Source organism: Hylobates moloch, unplaced genomic scaffold, assembly GCF_009828535.3.
Source record: "Hylobates moloch isolate HMO894 unplaced genomic scaffold, HMol_V3 SCAFFOLD_18, whole genome shotgun sequence".
Lineage (NCBI taxonomy): Eukaryota > Metazoa > Chordata > Mammalia > Primates > Hylobatidae > Hylobates > Hylobates moloch.
The window spans coordinates 53,584,162-53,608,919 of NW_026652293.1; the positions used below are offsets into that span (position 1 = coordinate 53,584,162).

At 39.4% G+C, this 24,758-nt stretch overlaps 2 protein-coding genes and 1 non-coding gene across 4 annotated transcripts in view; 1 reads left to right on the forward strand and 2 right to left on the reverse strand.

Moving 5' to 3' along the window:
- Positions 1 to 12,776, reverse strand: part of SLC30A10 (solute carrier family 30 member 10) — a 52,022-nt gene extending 39,246 nt beyond the window's left edge. Inside the window, exon 1 of the mRNA XM_032137098.2 lies at positions 12,246 to 12,776. Within this exon, the coding sequence (XP_031992989.1) occupies positions 12,246 to 12,696 (451 nt within the window). The 5' untranslated portion in view covers positions 12,697 to 12,776. The remainder of the gene's footprint in view (positions 1 to 12,245) is intronic.
- Positions 12,777 to 15,006: 2,230 nt separating this feature from the next.
- On the forward strand, positions 15,007 to 15,216 carry LOC116458191 (small nucleolar RNA U3). The gene has a single exon (XR_004245247.1). It is a non-coding gene; the product is annotated as a small nucleolar RNA U3 (small nucleolar RNA).
- A 5,694-nt stretch (positions 15,217 to 20,910) lies between these two features.
- The window catches only part of EPRS1 (glutamyl-prolyl-tRNA synthetase 1), an 80,731-nt gene continuing 76,883 nt past the window's right edge, over positions 20,911 to 24,758 (reverse strand). For both annotated transcript variants that reach the window (XM_032137656.2, XM_032137655.2), the window contains 3 exons: positions 24,623 to 24,701; positions 21,369 to 21,433; positions 20,911 to 21,267 (listed from right to left, as the gene is read on the reverse strand). In XM_032137656.2, the coding sequence (XP_031993547.1) occupies positions 21,117 to 21,267; positions 21,369 to 21,433; positions 24,623 to 24,701 (295 nt within the window). In that variant the 3' untranslated portion in view covers positions 20,911 to 21,116. The remainder of the gene's footprint in view (positions 21,268 to 21,368; positions 21,434 to 24,622; positions 24,702 to 24,758) is intronic.

Below are 24,758 nucleotides of genomic sequence, written 5' to 3' on the forward strand. Positions count from 1 at the left end.
AAAAAAAAAAAAAAAAAAAAAAAAAAAAATGGATGGGCCCAGTAGCAGAAATGGGGAAGACAGAGGAAAGAAAGTATTCTATCTGAACAACAGAGAGAAAATAGAATAAAATAAGTCTCAGGGACCTGTGTAAGTATAACAATTATAAATAGGAAAAGATAAATGGAGGTAAGGTTTCTACATTTTATTCAAACCAGCAAAGTATTGACAGCATTAGCCAGTGATAAGTTATGTATGTGCAATCTAATACCTAGAGCAACTACTAACAAAGCTCTGTAAAGACATACTCAAAAGCACTACAGGGAAATCAAAATGAAACTCTAAATAATGTTCACAGAAGCCAGGAAACAGAAAATAGAGATATAAAAAATAGAAGGAACAAACAGAAAATGAAAAGTAAAATAGCAGTCTCAAGCCCCAACCTTCAATAATTGCGTAAATGTAAATGGTCTAAACACACCACTTAAAAGACAAAATTGGCAGAGTGGCTAAAACACATATCTAACTATATCCATACCATGGAATCCTTTTTAGCAATAAAAAACAACAACTGATACATGCAACAAGTTGGATTAATCTTAAGAGCATTATGCTGAAAGAAAAAAAGCCCATTTCAAAGGTCACATATGTATGATTCCATTTATTTAACATTCTTGAAATAAAATATTATAAAGATGGAAAACAGATTATTAGTTTCCAGGGCATAGAGATAGGGAGTAAAGGTAGGAAGGATGGCTATGACTACTAAGGGGTACCATGAGGGATATTTTTGTAATGATGATTTTGGTGATGGCTATACAGAACTACACTTGTGACAAACATCTCATAGAATTACATAACTCATTGTATGAATGTAAATTTCTTGGTTTGGAAATTGTACTATCATTCCATTGGGGAAAACTTGACAAAGGGTACATGAGACCTCTATGTACTATTTTTGTAACTTACTGAGAATATAAAGTTATTTCAAAATAAAATTTTAAAAAACTGAATGGGCAGGTTAATGAGAACCGAAGTTAAAAAGCAAAAACTAGAAATAAATGAAGGTAAATCTGAAAAACCATGTAGAATGCAACACAGAACAACAAAAAAGATAGCAAAATGTGAAAAAAGAAGTTACAAAACATGGAGGACAGAATAAGATGAAATATTATCTAATTAGCATTGCAGAAGGAGAAAGTACAAGGAACAGGGGAAAGCCAAAACTAGAAGAGATGTTTGAAAAATCTTCTGGAATTTATGAAAGACATAAATGCTTAGATTTAATCCCCAGATGGGATTTTTTTAAAAAGAGTCCACATATGGAAATATGATTACGAAACTAAAGAACATCAAAGACAAAGAGAAGATCTTTAAAAGGTGGAGAACCTGAAAGTCTTGGTGCTAAACTTATGCAACTTTGGATGCCCTGAAGGAATGGCATCCATTCTAGTGGAAAACAATCCAGACTAAAACTGCTGAAGGAACTCCAACTCCACCAGGCATGAAACTATACTCAAACTGAGACTGTGCCCAAAAGAGGAAGCTTGGGGGTTTTATGGTTTTACTTGCCTTTGGTCTTGCCTTTAGATTAATAACCAGTGGTTTTGATTTCTTTGGCTATTAATGCATAAGTTCAAAGATATTTAATTTTGAAATTTAATTTTCTGTTATAATTTGATATTAGGAAGGGATTCATATTGCTAAAATTTGGGGCATTTTTATATTGCTGACATTGAATTGTTAGCATATCTTGATACTATCACTTTATGTCACTATATAATTGCCAATGAGCAATATTGAACATTTGGGGGCCTCAGAGTTAATTTAACTAGTATACTTACTCTTCTAACCCATTTCGGTCATTGAGGGTATCTAAATTGCCAAACCTATTCCAAAGGATGAAATCCAAAGGAAGCAGTGGTTGATATTGGGAGTACAAGCTTTATGGAAATGCAGCAGTACAGTCCTGATAAACTGTTCATCTAGTCCTTCCAGGGGAGCCAGGAGTGAAGGGAACATAAATCTGGAGAGGGCTGGGGGAGACTGCCATTCCTCTTGTCTTGTGTTTCCATGAGACAACCACCAGTGTAGCCTCCATTCCCTCCCCAATCCCCATATAAGTAGTCACTCCAAGGGTGGAAGGGTCTTCTCTCACTGGTGGGTTAGGTTGAAGAAATGGATTAAGCCTGGCTCAGCCCTTCCTGGGCTTCCTCCTTCCAACTGCCTGCCCACTGAGAATGCACATTCTCTCTGCTCCTGGGCCCACCCCTGCTCTTCCAGTTATTGTGCTCTGCGTGTAAGAGGATAGGTGAGTTTACTCCACAGAATTAGTATTAGGAAGCCAATTGTGATATCCAAGCTACACTCTCCAAAACAGCTTTTACCAAACAAACACTGAGCTACTGTTTTCATTGCTATTGGACTTTTATTCCTTATTTCTCAAGTAGTTCCAGATTTATGAATGAAGTTGTTTATTGGCCCCCAAAAGTCCCAACAATGTGCTCAATTGGCTCTGGTCAGCATGTGTGGAGCTAGTTGCTAGTTCTCCTCTTTCCTCTCCTTCATGACCTTAAGAGAATTTCTTCAGGTAAAGAATTCGACAGAAAACAGATGGTCCATTCAGCCAGTTGCCCCTTCAACCTGACTTCTCTGCTGTTCCTCTGTAAGGAGCCAGCCCCTACCTCCCATTGGCCTGATGTAAGGATCATGTTTATTTTATTTCCTATTAAGCTGATACATTTTTAAAGATGTCATGGCAGATGAAGAACAAGAGCATAGGTTCACTTTATCAAAAACCACATCCTCAGGGTACAGTGGCTCATGCCTGTGATCCTAGGATTTTGGGAGGCCAAGGTGGAAGGATTGCTTGAGGGCAGGAGTTTGAGATCAGCTTGGGCAATATGGTAAGACCCCCATCTCTACAAAAAAATGAAAAAAATTGGTCGGGTATGGTTGGCAGCCACCTGTGGTCTTGGCTACTTAAGAGGCTACTTAAGATGGGAGGATCGCTTGAGCCTGGGAGGTTGAGGCTGCTGTGAGCTGCGGTCATGCCACTGCACTCTGGCCTGGGTGACAGAGCAAGATCCTGTCTCAAAAAAAAATTACCTCCTCAAAATTCTCTAAAGGCACCTATTCAGGTGTAAACAATATATATCAGGACATGGACTATGGAAGACATTCTAAGGATAAGGAATCTCCAGATATTATTGCCTCTCATTAAAAAAAGATGAGGCCGGGTGTGGTGGCTCACACCTGTAATCACGCCTGTAATCCCAGCTACTTGGGAGGCCAAGGCAGGAGAATCACTTGAACCCAGGGGGCAGTGGATGCAGCGAGCCAAGATCGCGCCATTGCACTCAAGCCTGGGCAACCAATAAGAGTGAAACTCCATCTCAAAAATAAATAAATAAAAATAAAAAAATTTAAAAGATGAAAAATTGGTATATTTCATAATCATCAGAGACAGTTGTACACAATGTTTTCAAAAAGCCACAATGACTATCGTCTCCATCAAAAGAACAAGAAAGAGGCAAAAAATTACAAATATAATGTCTACATCTTGTAAACAGCTGGCCAATAAGAAAATCAAAATAATAAGCTTACTTTCACCCTACCTTCCTGAAAAATTAAGCTTCTCAGCAAAGAAAATGGGGAGTATCATTATTCACTAGACAGGACTGCAGGAAAATGTTCAAGAGGCAAAGCATCTGTTGACAGAAGAGAGGTGCAGTAATACAAAGTCCAGTTCTAACATCAACTTTGGGTTAGCCATAAAACAGTTGGTGCCTCAGTTTCTTCATCTGCAACTTGGAAATTACAGTCTAGTATATGAGCCACATTTGCATTATTTCAACGAGCTACACGTTGACGTTGTATTACCATTAAAGCAATTTAAAATATATAGTTTTAAAAGTACAAGTAATGGCCTGCTACAAAATGCCATCTTGAGCACTGAAAGATGGGGAAGCTAACATTTACAAGAGCCTTCTTAAAAATTTGGCCGGGCGTGGTGGCTCACGCCTGTAATCCCAGCACTTTGGGAGGCTGAGGTGGGTGGATCACGAGGTCAGGAGATCGAGACCATCCTGGCTAACACAGTGAAACCCCATCTCTACTAAAAATACAAAAAATTAGCCAGGCATGGTGGCGGGCGCCTGTAGTCCCAGCTACTTGGGAGGCTGAGGCAGGAGAATGGTGTGAACCCGGGAGGCAGAGCTTACAGTGAGCCAAGATCGCGCCACTGCACTCCAGCCTGGGTAACAGAACGAGACTCTGTCTAAAAATAAGTAAGTAAATAAATAAATAAATAAATAAATAACACATAGGCTGGGCGTGTTGGCTCATGCCTGTGATCCCGGTACTTTGGGAGGCCGAGACGGGTGGATCACCTGAGGTCATGAGTTTGAGACCAGCCTAGCCAACATGAAACCCCATCTCTACTAAAAAACACAAAAATTAGCCAGGCGTGGTGGCGGGCGCCTGTAATCCCAGCTACTCAGAAGGCTGAGGCAGGAGAATGGTTTGAACCTGGGAGGCAGAGGTTGCAGTGAGCTGAGATCATGCCATTGTACTCCAACCTAGGTGACAAGAGCAAAACTCCATCTCAAAAATAAATAAATAAATAAATAAATAAATAAAACACATCATGAAGGTGTTGTTATTTGTCAAAAGAAAAACAGATTCTTATGACTCACTGCAGCCTTGATAAGAAGGTGCATCTGTCCTCAGGCTTAGGTGATCCTCCCACCTCAGCTTCCCAAGTGGCTGGAACTATAGGCATGCACCACCACATAATAAGGTACTATAGGCATGCACCACCACAAAAATAAGAAAATAATTTTTCTTATTTTTGTAGAGGTGAGGCCTTGCTATGTTGCCGAGGCTGGTCTCAAACTCCTGGGCTCAAGTAATCAACCGACCTCGGCCTCCCAAAGTGCTGGGATTACAGATGTGAGCCACCGCCCCTGGCTGTAGAGTGATTCTTTAAAGTAGGTGTAATGATACCTAAGATGAGGCTCAAAGTGGTTAAGTATCTTTTCCAGTGTCAGAACCAGTGGATGAGGAAGGACGTTCCAGAACATGTATTTTTCTTTTTTTAAGTTAATTTATTGTGTAGTTATTTATTTACTTTTAGAAACAGGGACTTGGGGGCCGGGCACAGTGGCTCACGCCTATAATCCCAGCACTTTGGGAAGCCGAGGCGGGCAGATCACGAGGTCAGGAGATCGAGACCATCCTGGCTAACCTGGTCAAACTTCGTCTCTACTAAAAATACAAAAAAAATTAGCCGAGTGTGGTGGCGGGTGCCTGTAGTCCCAGCTACTCGGGAGGCTGAGGCAGGAGAATGGCGTGAACCCAGGAGGTGGAGCTTGCAGTGAGCCAAGATGGCACCACTGCACTCCAGCCTGGGCGACAGAGCGAGACTCCATCTCAAAAAAGAAAAGAAAAGAAAAAAGAAAAGAAAAGAAAAGAAACAGGGACTTGGTCTGCCACCCAGGCTGGAGTGTAATGGCATGCTATCATAGTTCTTTGCAACCTCAAACTCCTGGGTCCAAGCTATCCTCCTGTCTCGGCCTCCCAAAGTGCTGGGATTACAGGCATGAGCATTGTGCCCAGCTGAAATATGTATTTTTGTTGCTGGTCTATGGTCCTTCTGGTTCATCCCACAAGAGATGCCACTAACCCATCATCAAAACAACACATGTTTTGTATGGTTTGTAGAAATAGTGGTGGATCTGCTGTAACCATATATATGATTAACAATAACAACAGTCTTGGCAAGGATAAGGTGGGCTGCCAGTTTGTGGATGTGAAATAGAGCAAAGACCTTGTCTGCCGAGGGACCTTACTAATATTTCATTTGTTCCTCGTCCCTTCAGCCCTTGGACAATCACTACCAGCCACCACCACCACCACCAATGTTACCATTTATCGAGTGTTCAGTGTATTCCAAGTACTGTGTTGAGCACTTTACACAAATAATATAATTTCATTCTTGCAATATCTCTAAGAGACAGATATTACCAGCTTTATAGATGAAGAAACTGAGGTTTAGGAAGTTTAAGTAACTTTTTGGAGGTCATCTAGCTACTAGAATTAGGATTCAATTTATGGTATGTTCATTTGCACATTTTAATATGCCCTTTTGTGATTATTGCCAAATAACTTTCCACAGTCCATAACTGTTTTCCTCTCTGAGGGGAGCCAAGTAGAGTCGAGTCTTTAATTAAGGGCCTGGACTCAAAGTTTTAATTTCTTTGTACCCTACTATTAACTAGCTGTATGATTGTGGATTTGTCTCTGAACCTGTTTTCCTTGTCTAAACAATGGAAATAAATAGCAAGTATTCTCTCTAGCTAATTATTTTGTAAAACATGCAGTTCTTCAAATGTATGTGATATGATGCTGTAAGTATTCTCTCTATACTCTGACAAAGACTGACAATGCACAGATGTCAACATAAACTCATTTTTCATTAAAATTTACCTGATATCAGTCATAGCAGCCTCTGCACATTGGGAAAAAAAACTTACTAAGAACAAAGAGATGGTCTCTTTAGCTTCTTTTTTTTCTTCAGTTGAATTTGGTTTCACAAATGTGAAATAGCACCTATTTTTCTATCTTCCTTTAATCTTTCTTATTTACTCCCCATAACTGATCCAGACCCCTTCACGGGGCAACAAGAGAAATGAGAGGTTAGGCAAGCTGTCAGGAACGTAGCAAAAGAGCGGTGAGGGAATTTATTAGGCCTCTACCGTGGGACAGATACTGTGATCTGTGGTGTGTGCATTCTTATCACCGAATCCTCATGTGGAAGTTAATTGATCAACAGCTGTGATGGTGCTTGGCAAACAATGGTTGCTGTCAGATATAGACAAAATGCAAAGTAAAGCTTGTGGGAATTAAGCATCATGTTTCTTTAAATTATTTAATAATTATCACAAATTCCCAATCATTACCATTCTGCCTCTGATCTAGAAAGGGAACTCAGGTAACCTATGCCTAGAAAACCTTCCCTTTTCTAGTTTGAAAAGCTACCTTCAGGCCGGGTGCAGTGGCTCATGCCTGTAATCCCAGCACTTTGGGAGGCCGAGGAGGGCAGATCATGAGGTCAGAGATCGAGACCATCCTGGCTAACACGGTGAAACGCTGTCTCTACTAAAAATACAAAAAATGAGCCAGGTGTGGTGGCACATGCCTGTAACCCCAGCTACTCGGGAGACTGAGGCAGGAGAATCACTTGGACTAGGGAGGCAGAGGTTGTAGTGAGCCGGAGATTGTGCCACTGCACTCCAGCCTGGGTGACAGAGCGAGACTCTGTCTCAAAAAAAAAAAAAAAAAGAAAGAAAGAAAAGCTACCTTCAGTTATGCAGTTTCTCAAATTTTATTATTTTATTTTATTTTATTTATTTTTGAGACGGAGTCTTGCTCTGTTGCCTGGGCTGGAGTGCAGTGGCCCAATCTCGGCTCACTGCAAGTTCCGCCTCCCGGGTTCACGCCATTCTCCTGCCTCAGCTTCCTGAGTAGCTGGGACTACAGGCGACCACCACCACGCCCGGCTAATTTTTTGTATATTTAGTAGAGACAGGGTTTCACCGTGTTAGCGAGGATGGTCTTGATCTCCTGACCTCATGATCCGCCCACCTCGGCCTCCTAAAGTGCTGGGATTACAGGTGTGAGCCACCGCACCCGGCCTCAAATTTTATTTACTCCATAGTATTTGCTACTGGCAGAGAGACAGCAAATTCCCCTTTGCCTCTCCTAAAATTCTTGGCCTTGCCTACTCTGCTTGTCACTGAATAAAATTTCCTTCATGACAAAAAGAAACCTGACTTGTTTCAGCGTCTACAGGACTGTCCACGTGAAAAGCCCCTGTCAGGCTATAGTACTGAGTCTTAACTAGAAGCTTGCTATGAGCAACTAATCAGCAGTATGTTAAAACCTTCTGCAACAATACACTTTGCTGGTTGCTGTGCTGTCACTGCCTCTAGCGAGTTGGTTGGAGAAACATAATGCCAGAACCGTGATTATGAGAAAGAGAGGGAGAGAGAGGGAAAGCAAACACAATTTGGAATCAAAACAAAACTTAGCCGGGTACAGTGGTTCACACCTGTAATCCCAGCACTTTGGGAGGCTGAGGCGGGAGGATCACTTGAGGCCAGGAGTTCGAGACCAGCCTGGCCAACATGGTGAAACCCCATTTCTACTAAAAATACAAAAATTAGTTGGGCATAGTGGCGCATGCCTGTAATCCCAGTTACTTGGGAGTCCGAGGCACGAGAATTGCTTGAACCCAGGAGGCGGAGGTTGCAGTGAGCCAAGAGCACACCATTGCACTCTAGCCTGGGCAACAGAGTGAGACTGTATCTCAAAAAAAAAAAAAAAAAAAACAAAACTTAAATTCAAAGGAAAGGCATTTTGTTTGTTTTTTTTTTAAGAAAACTTTAAAATAATTAACAGATATTTCAGATATAAATGTATCATTTGTAAATGATATAAATGGCAGGCCCGATCTATCCCAGACAGAAAAAGATGCAAAATAGAGCAGAAGCCATCCTACTAGAAAAGCAAGCTGTACAAGATTACCTTTAGCTTAAAATAAAGGCCACTGTACAGCAAGGTTATTCATACAGTACAAGGCAAGGGCATGGAGGGTTTTAGTAGCTTGATTCTAAAGAAAACTCAGGTCTGAAAAAATAACTAAAAATAAGACTTCAACATGAAGGATAACAAGAAAATCAAGGAAAATCAAATAAAGTAAGCAAGGAATAGGAAAAAGTATAAACGTAACAAATTGAGTCCCTAAGCCTAGAGAAAGATACTGGCTCGTGACAAGTATCTCCTGCGATCTGCACCTACATGTTATTTTCACCCCTTCAACCTTTCCCCTATTCCCTTCCCTGAAACATATGCACACACAAAGCCATCGACCATTGTGGACTTTAACCCTATTTTATTTGTTTGTCTTTTATTTAATGCTTGTATTTTTTACTTTTTTCAGTTTGCCTCGCACTTTAGCCAAAAATACTGGCTCTACCATCACCTGAACTTCCTCACAACTTTTAGAGTCAGGGGTGGCCTCCCACCAGCTAGATCTGGATCTAAGACTTTCAAGTTTTCTCATCTCGGCTAAATCTTTCAGGCATTCTTTTCTCCCAGGTTTTAAAATTTTTCTGGTTCTGTATGTCTGATTCTCCAGTATAACTTTTTTCATGCATCCCAGGGATATTTAAAGTCTTACCTATATATAAAGTTTGTTCTATTATATTTAATTTAAAGTTAGTGGTCTTGATTTTTTTTACTTTTCATGATCTCAAACATCAAATATTATGAATTCAATTTCTACACCAGATAGATAAGCAGAACAAGTAAAAGATCCACAGAACCTGGGGGAGACCGAAGGCTTGTTAAGCAAAAAACTCTAGTTAGAGATTCCACGAAAGGAGTGATACATTACTGGATTCTGATCATGAAGCCAGGCGGTACCAGCAGTTGTTTTATAGGCACTGCCATGTGCTATAAGCTAGGATTCTAGACTTAGAGAAATTCTTTATCCTAAGTTTAGGTTGAATCTTTTGAAATCAAGAGTCTTTCACTCTCATGGTTTATAACTCCTTTTATAAATATGGATGGATTAATCATATTTGTTCTTAAAATGTGAGCCAATTGATATCAGGTTAATGTCAACTTATGAGGTTCATCTGATGCAATATTTATTCTTTTCTTTAAACTAATTTAGATGATGGGAAGAATACCAAAATGTATGGTTCAGAAAAGGTGATAAATACATAACTGTAGACGTAAATGCTAACAAGCCAAACAGCTATCGTAAAGGAACTTGGCAAGTTTAAACACTAAAATTTCTTTTTCTTTTTCTTCTTTTTTAGTGACAGGGTCTCACTCTGTCACCCTGGCTGAAGTGCAGTGGTGTGATCACAACTCACTGCAGCCTCAAACTTCTGGGTTCAAGTGATCCTCCTGCCTCAGTCTCCTCAAGTCTAGGATTACAAGCATGAGCTGCTGGTACAGCCTAAAATTTCTAATAGAAGAATTTAACAACACTAAAAGCTGCCAAAATAATAATGGTAACATAGAACATGGATCTTAAAGCGTGAGTCACATGTATATTGTACCTATCACTTATTTAAAGTAGAACACTATATAGCATCAAATACTTCAAAAGAAGCTAGACACTCTAGAATTAAGCCAGCAGAAACCCACATGGCTGGACCAGACACTGTGGCACACACCTATAATCCCAGTGCTTTGGGAGGCCAAGCAGGTGGATCACTTGAGCTCAAGAGTTCGAGACCAGCCTGGCCAACATGGTGAAACCCTGTCTCTACTAAAAATAAAAATTAAAAAGAAGAAAAGAAAAAAAAGAAACCCATATGGTTGGAGTGAAACATTTGTCTTAAGCCTCTTGTTGTTATCTCAGCATAAACATACACATTGGAAAATACCACTTCCCAAACAAAAGCTTAACTAAGACCTATCCAGTAATAATTCAATTTTATAAAAATAGAACTATGGTATGTACCAAGTTTCATACTGGTCAGAGTCAGACTGTTTACCTAAATTGCTTTTGTTATATGCAGGTAAATATTGTATGTCAAGAATAAAGGCAAAATCAGAACTGTTATGTGACAATCAAAAATATAATGGTAATGTCAACACTAATCATTTGAAATCATCTCTCTTGCCTTAAATTTATACCTAGCAATAAAAAATACATATTTGTCTTATATCAAATATGTGAATTTCATGATCTGGAAGCTCTAGTAGTAATTTTCACATGATGATTGACATAGCCATAGCATAGGGTCTCAAGTTAACAATGAATTTTCCTTTACAAAAGATGAGGCCCCAATTCAGTGATTCATTAACTCAAATAAAAATCTAGACTGTAGTTTCTAATTTATTTTTATGTTTACCACATCCTACAGATACTCTCATAACATATGTTCTACCAATAGGAAAATTGACACAGAGGTAGGATAAAGGACCAGCTCCAACTGACATAATTTATAATGGTAGCAAAGACAGGGAATCAAATGAAAAATGCAACTTGGCCTCTGAGGTCCCCAGACTCAGTTATATAATGGCCCAGCTACTGAGAGAAAACTCTTCAGCATCAAATAAGGAAATATTTGAAATTCTTAAAGATTCATATGAGCTATTAGAATTAAATACTGGATTGCCATGTAGTTTAAAGGCTTGCATTGTGATTTAGAAAATAATTTATATTTATCAAGTGCCTACTAAATACTAAATAAGTTACTTAGCATTTCTCTCAGTCCTTATTAACTCCATATTACAGATAGGGAAACAGGCTAGGTGAAGTAACTTGACTATTGCCCTGTGCTAGAACCATAATTTGAATCTATTCATGCTATACGACTTCTTTTATAAAAGAAACACTGAAAATTTCTCTTCTGTAAGAACTTTCTGATACATAGGTACTTACAAACACCTCTTGTGGCAATAAATTAAAGAAACATGATTCCATCTAAAAAAAATAAGCATCTTTTAGATATATTGTTCTCTTCCAAGATTTAATTCCATTCTTTTGACAGATAATCCAGTAAGTTTGGTACTCACACTTAAGTCTCTCCTAAAGATTCACATGTAAATTGTCCTGTTTCTCAAACAGAACAGATGTGTGCAATAAATAAGTGCAAATTTTCCTTTCAAAAACTAGCCACATTTACTGGACTATCTTCTTTATTTTTTCTCTCTCCATTTTACATAACATTCCTCAAATATATTCGTAACAGTTAATCAGCGTACCTGATTATCTGATACTGTGCTCTTTGTAAGTTGGTTATGTAGCCCAGTACTTTTAAACATATTTTATGAAGACATTAAATTTTTTTAAAATTCAAACATAGCCATGTCACATATGGGTAAACAACAGTAAATCACTTAAAGGAGACTGCCACATCCACCGTCTTTCCAATTGCTCTCTCTGTGGCTACGATTAGTGCCTTTACTTTCTCTCTGCCTGCCTGAAGACACTTTTTCATTCCCTGAGTAAAAATTCAAGAAATGCTGCCAACATTGAAGCAACCTGCTGCTACCCTACTCACAAAGAACCTCAAACTAAAGGCAACTCTTCTGAGAAAGGTCGATTGTAAAATCACAGAGACAAGAGGCTGACCCAAAGACTCAGGCCCCTTTGGATAGCACCACAAAGGCCCCCTCAGACAGCACCTGCCAGGACTCTCACCAAATTTACTGCCACCCTCTGAGTAGCTATTTACCTGCTTCCATGTCTCCCTGGGGCTTGGGTGCTGCGCAGTAACAGCAGTCCAAGAAGATGACATAGTTAAGAACATTGAAGAACAGACCAATAATTCCAGCACTGAGAACCAGTATCGGCTCCTCTGTCTTCTGGGGATTGATGTACCTTTTGATGGCTTCAACCAGGATGCTGAACATCAGTGCCACCGCAAAAATGGTGTTCCCAAATGCTCCCACAACATCTGCCCGAAGAAAGCCGTAAGTGCTCTTCTTGTGCTGTTGTATGTTGCTGGCCCTTACACCAAAAAAACCTATGATCATGGACACCAAGTGGGAAAGGACGGCAAAAGCATCGGAGGCCAAGGAGAGGGAGTTGCCAACGTAAGCGATCACTAGTTCCATCACAAAGAGGAGGATGCTAACGACGCACATGAGGATTAAACGGAAGCTTCTTCCGGAGTATCGCCCCATGGCGGCTCGGTGACCTGGCAGTTCCTCTCCCTTTCTTGGGAAGGCTGAGCTGCTAGGGGAGCAGCTATAGATTCAGTGATTACAACTCCTGGGTAACTCTTCCCTTCAGCCCTCCGGCGCTTGTCATATTTGGAAATCACCTTTTATAGGTTGCTATAAAGCCATAAAACAGTTTAAAGGGCAATTAAGCAAGAGATGTCACGTGAACCAGGATTTATGGAAATACAAGACACTGGCTTCAGATATGGATTTGAGAGACTGTTTTGTTTGTGTATGTGTGTGTTTAATTAGAGACATCAAGAGCTTCTGTGTCCTTGAGTAATGTAGAAGCTCATCAGTGGCGGTGGCCTTTCCAGCTTCCATGCTCCATGTGTGCAGCAACAGCTCAGGTGAAGCAAGTCATTTGACATAAGCAATTACATCTTGTCCACCTGGTGTGCAGTTCTGAATGTCATTTACTGTGTGAAGTACGGAATATTCGAGGGGTCACCCTACTTCCAAACATTCTCTGTAAGACAAAAGAAATATTCCTCATATTCAGGAAACCTTTAAACTGGAAGAGCTGAAGACATATATAATATATATATATGACACAGATATATATATATATAGAGAGATGTATATATATACAACTATATATAGAGATGTTATATATATATAAAACTACATATAGAGATGTTTTATATAGTATAAAAATATACATAGAGTTTTTTATATATATATATATAATATTATATATATATATATATAACCATGCATACACATTCTCATTGGTTCTCTTTCTCTGGAGAACGCTGGCTAATAGTCTGACTTTGACTAAAACCTGATAATTTAGACAGTAGCCCTAACAGCTTCCATAGTATCTCATAAATTATCTCCAATTCAGTTACTATTCTGACAGTTAGACTTCCAATACAACCATATTGTGAAAATTATTGCTCTAAGACTAGCTCTTTCATCCATTCATGCCACAAATACTTACTGAGTGCCGACATGCTGGACAGAGTTCTAGGCTCCAGAGAGACAGCAGTCAACAAAACAGGCAAAAATCTCTGCCCTTATGAAGCTTGTATTCTAGTGATTGGTGGGGGGAGATAAATGATTAATAAAATAAGTTATGAAATGTATTGAATATTAAATGGTGATAAGTATGATGAAGACACATAAAGCAGGGGAAAGAGATAGGGATGGATTGTAATTTTAAATAAAGTGGTCAGAGAAGAATTTTAAATAAATTTTAAATAAAATGGTCAGGGAAGAATTTACTAAGATGTTCTTTGAATAAAGATGTGAAAGAGGTAAGAAACTAAACCACACAGACATCTGAAGGAAGATCTTTCTGGGCAGAAGGAACAATGAGCATGGGAATTCAAGGGACACCAAAGAGGTTAGCAGGGCTGGAGAGGAGTAATGGCGGGGATGAGAAAGAGGAGATGAAGCCAGAGAAGTGATGGAGCAGGGGCAGATCATGTGGGGCCCGGAGATGGGAGAATATTGAGCAGAAGAATGAGGAGGTCCTGTATATGTTTTAAAGGAATCACTGGATGTGTTTGAGATTACATGAAACCAGAGAGACCAGTTAGGAGGCTACTGCAATAATCTAGAGGAGATTGTGGTTTAGACTAGGTGTAAAGTGGAAACACCCAGGCAGGACTGGCTAGATAATTCATGGGTTCTACTGCAAAACGAAAAAGCAGGTTCCATTGTTCAAAAATTATCAAGAATGTTTTATTTTCTTGAGATAGTCATGCTCTATCGCCCAGTCTGGAGTGCAGTGGAACAATCTCTGCTCACTGCAACCTCTACCTCCTGGTTTCAAGTGATTCTTGTGCCTCAGCCTCCCAAGTAGCTGGGACTACAGGCATGAGCCACCACGCCCAGCTAATTTTTGTATTTTTAGCAGACACAGGGTTTCACCATGTTGCCCAGGCTGGTCTGGAACTCCTGGCCTCAAGTGATCTGCCTGCCTTGGCCTCTCAAAGTGCTGCGACTACAGGTGTAAGCCACCATGCCCAGCCAATTATCAAGAATTTTTAAGCCAGGCGTGATGGTGTGCATCTGTAACCCCAACATTTTGGGAGACCAAAGTGGGAAGATCGCTTGAGGACCAGAATTCAAGATCAGCCTGGGCAACATAGCAAGGGTCTGCATCTACAAAAAATTTTTTTAAATTAGCCAGGCATGGTGGCACACTCCCTGTTGTCCCAGTTACTTGGGAGACAAGTAGACGGAAGGATTGCTTGAGCCCAAAAGTTTGAAGCTGCAGTGAGCTATGATTGTGCCAGTAAACTCCAGCCTGGGTGACAGAGAAAGACTTTATCCCCTGACCCCCCAAAGAAAAGGAAGAAGAAGAGTTTTTAAATGGCGCAGCCCTGGAATCCACAAGGAGGAGGTTCAGTATTCTCTCCTGAGCATGAAGTTGGTTCTTGGCGTTGCTTCACTGCAACTGCTATTTGCCATTGATGATTGTTCTTCTCTTCCTCTGAGAGAGTAAGAGGGAGAGGATGCAGTCTGAGTGATTTCTCTTAAAATAAATAATAAATAAAACAATGCAACCACTATGGAAAACAATATAGCAGTTCTCTAAAACTTAAAAATAGAATTGCCATATGATCCAGCAATTCCACTTCTGGGTATAAAAACTTGAAAAGATTTGACAGCAGGGTCCTGAAGAGGTATGTGTACCCCACGTTCATAGCATCGTTCACAACTGCCAAAAAGCAGAAGCAATCCAAGTGTCCATCAACAGATGAAAGAATTTTTTTAATGGGGTCTATATACATACAAGGACATATTATTCCACCTTAAAAGGAAGAAAATTCCAATATGTGCTAAAACATAGATAAACCTTGAGGACATTTGCTAGGTGGAATAAACCAGCCACAAAAAGATGAATATTGTATGAGTCCACTTATATGAGGTATCTACAGTCAAGTTCAAATTCACAAAAATGGAAGGGAGAATGATGGTTGCCAGGGGCTGAAGGGAAAGTGACACGGGGCAGTTGTTTAACGGGTACAGAGTTTTGGTTTTGCAAGGATAAAAAAAGATGAGACTGGTTGCACAACTATGTGGATATACTTAACACTACTGAACTGTACACTTAAAAATGGTTACGATAGTAAATGTTATATGTATTCTACCATACTCTTTTTTAAATTATTAATAATTTCAAGACAGCAACAGCAGAGCACTAAACCAAGCACAGAGCCTGGTGCAACTGCTCAGGTCACACACACATGAAGCTGGCTGGTATCCAGGAGATTTTGAAATTAGAGTCAACAGCATGTGCTGAGTAATTAAACATAAGGTAGGAGAGAGGCAACAGTCAAGACGGCACTGGGGCTGGGCACGGTAGCACATGCCTGTAATCTCAGCACTTTGGGAGGTCGAGGTGGATGGATTGCTTGAACCCGGGAGTTCGAGACCAGCCTGGGCAACATGGTGAAACCCCTATCTCTACAAAAAATGGAAAAATTAGCCAGGCATGGTGGTACCCCTGTAGTCCCAGCTACTCGGGAGGCTGAGGCACAAGAATTGATTGAATTCGGAAGATGGAGGTTGCAGTGAGCCAAGATCACACCACTGCACTCCAGCCTGGCGGCAACAGAGTAAGACTCTGTCACCAAAACAACAACAACAACAAAGATGGCACTAGGGTTTTGACCTGGAAGAGTGATGTTGCAACTGAGATGAAGGTAAGACGAAGTTGACTGTTATAGGAGCAGCATGCGGCGAGGGGTGGAAATGATGTTAAATTTGGGGTATTTATTAGCTATCCAAGTTGGAAGCTAGTTGGGAGTTGAATGACCCTGGAGTTCAGGGGAGGGTGAACTCAGGAGTTGATAATTTGTAACATTAAAAGCCATGAGACTGGATGAGGCCACCAAGAAAATGTGAAGAGAAGAAAATATGAAGAGGTGAGAAGGAAGGACTAGAGAGATAAAAGGAAAAAATAGGAGAGTATAGTGTTTTGAAGGCCAAGGAAGAATGTGTTTCAAAGAGGAGGGAGAATCAGCTGAGTCAAGTGCTAAGAGGGCAAGCAAAATGAGGGCTGGAAATGCCGATGGGATTGCACCTTATGGAGGCCATAGGTGATCTTCACAAGAGTGGTTTCTGGGGAGTACTGAGGGTAAATGAGACGGGGGCTCAAGAGAATGGAGAAGAGAAATTGGAGCTGGCAAGTGTGGATAATCCTTTCGATGAGTTTTGCTCTACACTGAAAGGGATATGGAGTCAAGAAAGGGTATTTTTAGGTTGGGAAAAATAACAGCATGTTTGTAAGCTGATGGAAAGAACCAGGAGAGAAAGAAAACCTGATGATACATAGGGGAGAATTACTGATGTGCCACGACTGAGAAGGCAAGAGGGGATGAGATTTAGTGCACATGTGGAGGGGCTGGCATCCACTCTGAGAACAGACAGTTCACCTGAAACAGCAGAGAAAGTGAAATGTATGGACATGGGTAGGTGGGTAGATGTGGTGGGAGGTCCCAGATGTTCTATCCTTATTGCCTCTGTCGTCTCAGTGAAAGAGAAATCAAGATAATCAACTGAAAGTCAAAAAAAGGAAGCATTCGTATTTGAGGAGAAAAGGGTATGAAATAATTGTCTAGAAGAGTGAGAGAATGAATGAGGGAAATATGGTACAATTACATATTTACCCACATATAAATACTGATATTATCATCATCACCAGCTCCTGTATCCCTCAACCTCCTCATCAACAGGTATTTCATCATAAAATTTGGTTTTGGTGACATACTTCAAATGTATTTTGAAATATCCTTATTACATGATGCTTTTTAAATATTAATAAAATATTTTATATCATTTCAGTACTTTCGATGTTCCAAACTCATAAATTTTCCAGTAAAATTGAACAAAGACATTGGGTTAAAATTGCCTACTGACCACAAGATGAATATGGTTCTACCTGTTATTCTAAGCCTGATGGTGTGGCAGAGTAATTTTCCAGGCATTATCTCAACTACAAAGTTCTCAGTGTGTTGCCACTGGTGACGGGGATAATCTCATGATTAGATAAGACCCTCTTAGTCAGGGTCACCCAATCTATGGCCTCTTACTGACAACACTCAACCCAATTCAGTGCCCCATCTCACTTTCCACCTCTGAGTGATTGCCTAATTTGGCATCTCAAACAGAACTACTGCAAGGAGACACAGCCAAGAAAAAGAAAAATCATGTTTCGCCTTACTCACTACTGTATCCTCTGGCACTGTGCACAGAGCAGGCACTCAAATTTGTTAAATGGCTAGCACTTTCTAGACATAGTAAAAGCGACAAGCAAAGGACCAAATTTATGTTTGAAAATAACAGGGTAGTGGTAGCTACTTCCCCCAACTTTTTGATGGTACTGGCAACCCCTGAACACCACAGTTATATGGCAGATAACTAATATTAATAACTAGAGTCAGACGTAAATAGGGTGATCTGTCCATCTCCAGTCAAAATGCCTTCCTCCTTGCTTGCTTTATGAATGTTCTGATGCTGCTGTTATCAAGACTTAAATCCTCTTCACTGGCAAGCCAACCGTTATTGTCCAATTCTCATTAAGGATTCATGTGATTTACCGGTATAATGAAAAACTGTATTAAACACACTCTCATGGATGAACTAGAAATTGCTAAGATGTAATGTCGTACACTGGCCCCAGTGAATGGAGTCAGTAGTAAATATGCCTTGACCTGCTTTCTTTTTGCTGCAATGAACACGAGGCACATAATCACAAACTGTCAGTCATACATCTACTTTACAGCCGTCACCTGCAAATAAAATCGTGTTCATTTCCTTCAGGTTCATGTGCTCTTTTGAAAAGCACAGACACTCAAGAAAATATTTTGATATTTTAGCTGAACCTCAACTTATGAAAAAAGGCCAATGTGCCAGAGGTACATTCTGGGTAAAGGATTCCCTGCTTAACAGAAGTACTTAATGTAGAGTTTCTTTAAATAGTGACTTCCTTTAAAGCAGCAAACCTCAAGCTTTTCTGTCGTTAGTGTTACTCATCTGAAGTTTCAAAACGTAATACTAAGGATTTGTCTTTGCACCAGAGATGGCCACCTCCTCCAAAATGGCCAGTGGCTACAGGGAAAAATGTGAATAATCTCTAATGTACTTTTTGGGCTTTTATCATGGACTGGTTAAAAAAAAGCCTTGTCCCCTAAAAGCATTTATGTTGGTTTGCAGAAAAACAATTAGCAGCTAAAGTAACTACTATAGAATTATATATTAGAAGCAACTTCCAGTTGACCCTACATAATGGTCATAACCAACAACAGCTATTTATTATGTGCTGGGCATTGTTTTAACTGCCTTCCTCTATGAGGTAGAGTAACTGAGATAGCTGTTAGACTTTTCTCCATTTTATAACTGAACTTAGGCAGTTTATGTAGACACTAAGGATAGAAGGCAAAGCATTCTGAACTGCCATAAATGAATACAAAATTATGATTCTGAGTATAAAAATGTGACTATATGTATTTCAGTCAATTGAAATCAATTTCACTAACTTAGGTATATGAATGCACATATTCAAGACATGAGTCTTGAAAGCATGCTCTATTTAGTCTGCTTTCAACTGAGAATTTCCTACCAATGTTAAGAACAGTTCTTGTGTTCTCATACAGTGTGTACTTTTGTTCTTTTCCATCTCTTGTTCCCTCTACCTGGAATGTCCTTCCTCCTTCCTCTACCTATTGAAATTGTACTCATCCTTCAAAGCACAGCTCAAAATGCAAGTCCTTTCTGATGCATTTTCCTTTACTGGTGTATTTATCACTACGAAGTGTAAAAGCATATTGGAAGAGATTTACCAAGCGGACTGGAAATATTGGTAAAAGATTGACCAAGTGGACTAGAAATGAGGGAGGAAAGGCATTTTCCCAGCAAAGGGCACAGGCAGGAAATAGCCACGTTGTTTACAGGAAACCCCAAATGGTTAGGTTGCAAAGGACTTTGCTGGATTGAAAAGGAAACTAGATGGGCTAGTTTAAATTTCATCTTTTAAGTGATGGCGAACCACAAAGGGATGTTAAGGGGAAGAAAAAATTCTTAATAAACTGTTAGGAAAAAGAAAAACAACACTGTGAAAATGTGGACTGGACTGGAGATGACTGGAGTCCATTGCAGTAATCAGCACAAGAGGTACCAAGGCCTGCAGGCAATCCACAGGTTTTTGAAAGGGAATACCCAAGAGGAATTAGAGGTAATAGCAACATGTTTTGCTGGCCGAGTGAATATGGATGATGGTGTTGGAGGGACTGCCCAGGGGGGGCTCTCAGGTTTCTGGTTTGGGTTACGACGAACATTTTGGCAATGCTAATCTTCCAGGCAGGAAATACTGTAGGAGGAGGTCTGGGGGTAAAGGGCGAAATGAGCTTTTTGGGACATGTTGACCTGAATGGCTGATGGGACACTCAAGAGAATTCAGTATGCAGATGGAAAAGGTCTAGAACTCAGACATACAGATAAAAATATTGGAGTCATTAGCCGATTAATGCTATTTAAAACTGTGGGATTAGATGAGGCTGATTAGGCATGCGAAGACAGCCAAATATGGAAGTTTAGTAAACCAATATCGAAGAAGCATACCCAGGAAGAAAAGCCAGTGAAAGACATAGAACTAAAAAGGGTCAGAGATGTGGGAGGGCAGGTCACAGGAATAATTTTTTTAAAAAAGTATCAAATGTAACAGAGTGATATGGTAAGACATGAAACTAAGAAGTCAACATGAGCTTTGCTCAGGAGTATCCTTCATGATCTCAGTGAAAACAGTGGTGTGGTGGGGGCAGAAGGGTGAGGAAAAGTAGAAAGTAAAAAGAAGGGAGGAGGGCTTATCACTCTTTCGACAGAAACTGTAACCCTTATTTCAAAGACCTGATAGTAACTAGAGAAAGACAGAAGTTCAAGGGAAATCTTTATTATTGTTGCTTTTTCCATTTGTGGGTTTGCTTTGTTTTTTAAACAGAAAGATTCAGGGCAATTTCAGATTCTGTATTAGGAGCTATGGAAAGAAAGTGCTTCAAGACCTATCGACATAGGGTATAACTGGTGGTTCAGGGTCTGAGACATGTTGGGAGTGCTTAGATCAACAACAGATATCTGGCTTTCAACTGTCTTCATCTCTTTGTAGAAATTTCCTCATAGTACATAATGCAGGTTTTTCAGAAACAAATGAATGCAAAAACCATATTAGTTCATGATATTTATTACTGGGGTTGTTTACAGAAAAGTCTTTTATCCACTGTTAACTTAGGCATAAGAATAATTGTCTTGTGTGACTTCATTTTAGAACTTTTACTCTTTAAAAAATCATAAAACGGTCTGTATCTGAGAAGATACTAATATCAATGCTTTAAAAAGTGAGAGGAGTTGAAGAGGGGGGTTTCGTTCATCCCTCAGTAGCTGCGACCAAATAAGGTGTAGTACTTGGCAGGGTTCTTGCCACAGACACATTTGGCTCCAGGCTGCAGTTCACAGAGTGGTTTGAAGGGGATGCAAAGGCTTTTAGCTCCCATGGATGGAGCACCAGGTTCAAGATCTTGATCCCTGAAATTAATAACAAATAAGAATTCCACTCATTTATGCTGCACATTGCTATTCCTTTCCATTGCAATACTGCAAAAGTTTTATGAGTTAATTAGGTTTACCTGGCAGTGGTCTTTTTGATCCAGTCCTCACAGTCAGTTTCCCCACAGAATGGAATCTGAACAATCTAATTATGAAAAGGAAAAGCATTCAGTATTTGTAACTCCTTCAATTCTATTCTGTAGAAGGAACATTTGAGTTCTATATTAAACTTGCAAGCAAAAAGGATAGGTCTCCCAGCCTTTTTTCAGGCCATGGTACCTTTGCAAACCTGCTAGGAAATTTGCTCAATTATAAAAGATAGGAAAGAATGTTTTTCCACTATCCAAAACCCATGCTCACAGCACATGACACAACAAACACATCTTTGCAGTACCCTCAAATCTCCCCATAAACTGGCTAAATCATAGTGGCTGAAAAGAAGTTGAACTCCAGTTATATCTCCCTCATTTCAAACCTGGACTACACCTGCTCTACCTATCTAAATAGTTATCAGGAGGATAAAAGGAACATCAAAAATAGCAAACTGATTCTTAATGTGTTGTTAACAGTAACAATTAACAATCACGCAAATTTCACTTTATGCCACAATGTTCCTAACATGTTATATAGGTAAGCGGATCATTTTTAAAGTCCGAAAATCATTTTGTGTAAGGAAAAAAAAAAAAAACCTTTCAATTTTTCTTTCTTAGACTACATAAAACAAAGGCCAAATCAAGATACTTAGGATTTTATTTTAATTTTGAAATTTGCCACGTGTTTGAAAATCTCTAGCTCTGGGTCTTCTTTTAATAAAATGTGGATGTTAGACTAGACAAGTATTAAAAAAATTTTTTTGAGACACAGTCTTACTCTGTCACCCAGGATGGAGTACAGTGGCACAATCTTGGCTCATTGCAACCTCTGCCTCTTGGGTTCAAGCAATTCTCGTGCCCCAGCCTCCTAGTATAGCTGGAATTACAGGCGTGTGCCACCATGCCCAGCTAATTTGTGTAATTTTAGTAGAGACGGGGTTTTGCCATGTTGGCCAGGCTGGTCTCAAACTCCTGGCCTCAAGCAGTCTGCCCACCTTGTCCTCCCAAAGTGCTGGGATTACAGGCGTGAGGCACCGGGCCCAGCCAACAAGTATTAAAATTTCTCCTAGTTGTGAATGCTAATTTTTAAAGCATGTCTATTTCAAAATCAGGTTTGTCTTCAATAACAATTATATAGTAGCCCTGCAAAATGTTCCTGGAGAGTTAATGAGGGGAATAGCAAAGCTGTGAATAATATCCACATATTAGAAATACAGTATAAAGCAGCTGAAAATCTAGAGATCTATGGAAGTGGAGACCCAAGAGACGTTGGCAGTAATAGCAACATGCTTCCAGCTTCCTCAGCAGCTTCTCATCAACTACTCCCAGCCACACAGTCCACACTCAAGAGTTCCTTCTGCAAACCCTTCCTTGCACTTGGGATTTGGTTTAACATGTTTCAAAAGACATCTCTCAGAAGTGAATAGAGATTAGGAAATTACAGAAAAACAAGTAATTCATTAGGTGAACATTAATGCAGGGTGATGGAGCGTTAGTTTTCTAGGTATCTTATGCTCCTTCAGTAAAATGTATTAGCAAACATGACTACAGTATTTCTACAATAAAGGAAAATTTTAAATTCATAATAGAACAAAGAAAATCATAAATTAGAGTGAAAGAAAAAACACAGTGCTACAGATGGCTACCCACTGTCTAGCCTTCTATTAAAAGTAGGAAGTTTGAGGCCAGGCACAGTGGCTCACGCCTGTAATCCCAGCACTTTGGGAGGCCACAGCAGGTGGGTCACCTAAGGTCAGAGTTCAAGACCAGCCTGGCCAAAATGGCAAAACCCCGTCTCTACTAAAAATACAAAAATTAGCTGGGTGTCGTGGTGGGCGCCTGAAATCCCAGCCACGTGGAAGGCTGAGGCAGGAGAATCGCTTGAACTCGGGAGGCAGAGGTTGCAGTGAGCCAAGATCACGCCACTGTACTCTAGCCTGGGCAACAAAGCAAGACCTCGTACCAAAAAAAAAAAAAAAAAAAAAAATTGGAAGTTTGAGTCAAGTGGAAAATTACAGAACCCAGAAAGGTGAAAAATTACAAAAGCAATAACCCAATAAGGATAGAAGGCTAAATACTGAAGAATTATAGATCTAAAGAGGATTTTGATATTATCTATTTTGTACTCATTTTACAGAATAGTAAAATGAAAGCCAGAGAGATTAATTTTCCCAGCTCAAGAAATGAGACATATTAATACGCTATGACCATAAAAATTAAAGCTTTACATAAATTCATGCTCATTCTCAGCATGAATTTAAAACATAAAGATACAGAGGATAATGCATTAAACCTAGTCAGAAGAGTGATCTAAATTCTGTATAGTTTGGGGTATTCATTTAGACACTGGCCCCTGGTTTTCTCACTTGTAACCTGAGGACACAGGATTGGCTGTATATTCAAACATGTATACCAGAATACTAAAGTCCATAAGTGATTCATTCCAATAATTAAATAACTCTGCAAATCTGAAATTCTTCTTTATGAAACTTTAAAGTTTCAGCTCACAACAACTGCATATGCCCAATATATAAAACCAATTAAATCTTAAAGAGCCATTAACTACCTAATTAGGAAAGCCTATGGAGTTCTAAGGAGCCAGGTAGCCCCACATTATGAAAAACAGGCTTAGAATAAGCAACACTTTTCTTTTCATTATGCAGAAAGTTCAATCAATTGAGAGCTGAGTGTGAACGGTCAGAGAATGGAAAGAAACTGACTTTTCACCTTGTTTTAGGCAGCCGCATATGACAGCTCTAAAGCTAGAACAATGGTTACTTTAGGAACTTACAAGAAGCTGAAATAACAGAGATTTTCAATAATGAAGAAATAAGGAGACATACAGAATTAATGTTCTTTGGAAAGTAGCATATCAAACATGGTAAAAAAACTTACATAATCAGTTCACAAGTATTACCCCAAAACAGTATAATGTTGTAATGCTTTAGAAGAGCCAGTAGAAAACAAAGACTATATATATATATACACACACACACTATATATGACATATATAAATATAAAACAGACTAGATTATATATTATATATAAGACATATATAAATATAAAACAAAGACTATATATTTAGATTATATATTTATACATATATATAAATGTTGAGTAATGTACTATCTTTTTATGTGATTGGCTTAAAAAGGTATTAATACCATGCATAAATTCAATGAGCCTTAAAATACAATTTACTGAAATATTTTTATACTGAAAAGTTTTCAGAATTCTCTGACCTTTCCAGAATCTAGTATCTTCTGAAAGTCTTCCATTGTATTAGCCACAACCATATGAGTCTTAAGGTCTTCAGAAGCCCTACCAAACAAAATTAGAAAACAATACATAATTGTTCTCACAAATATGACAGTTTTA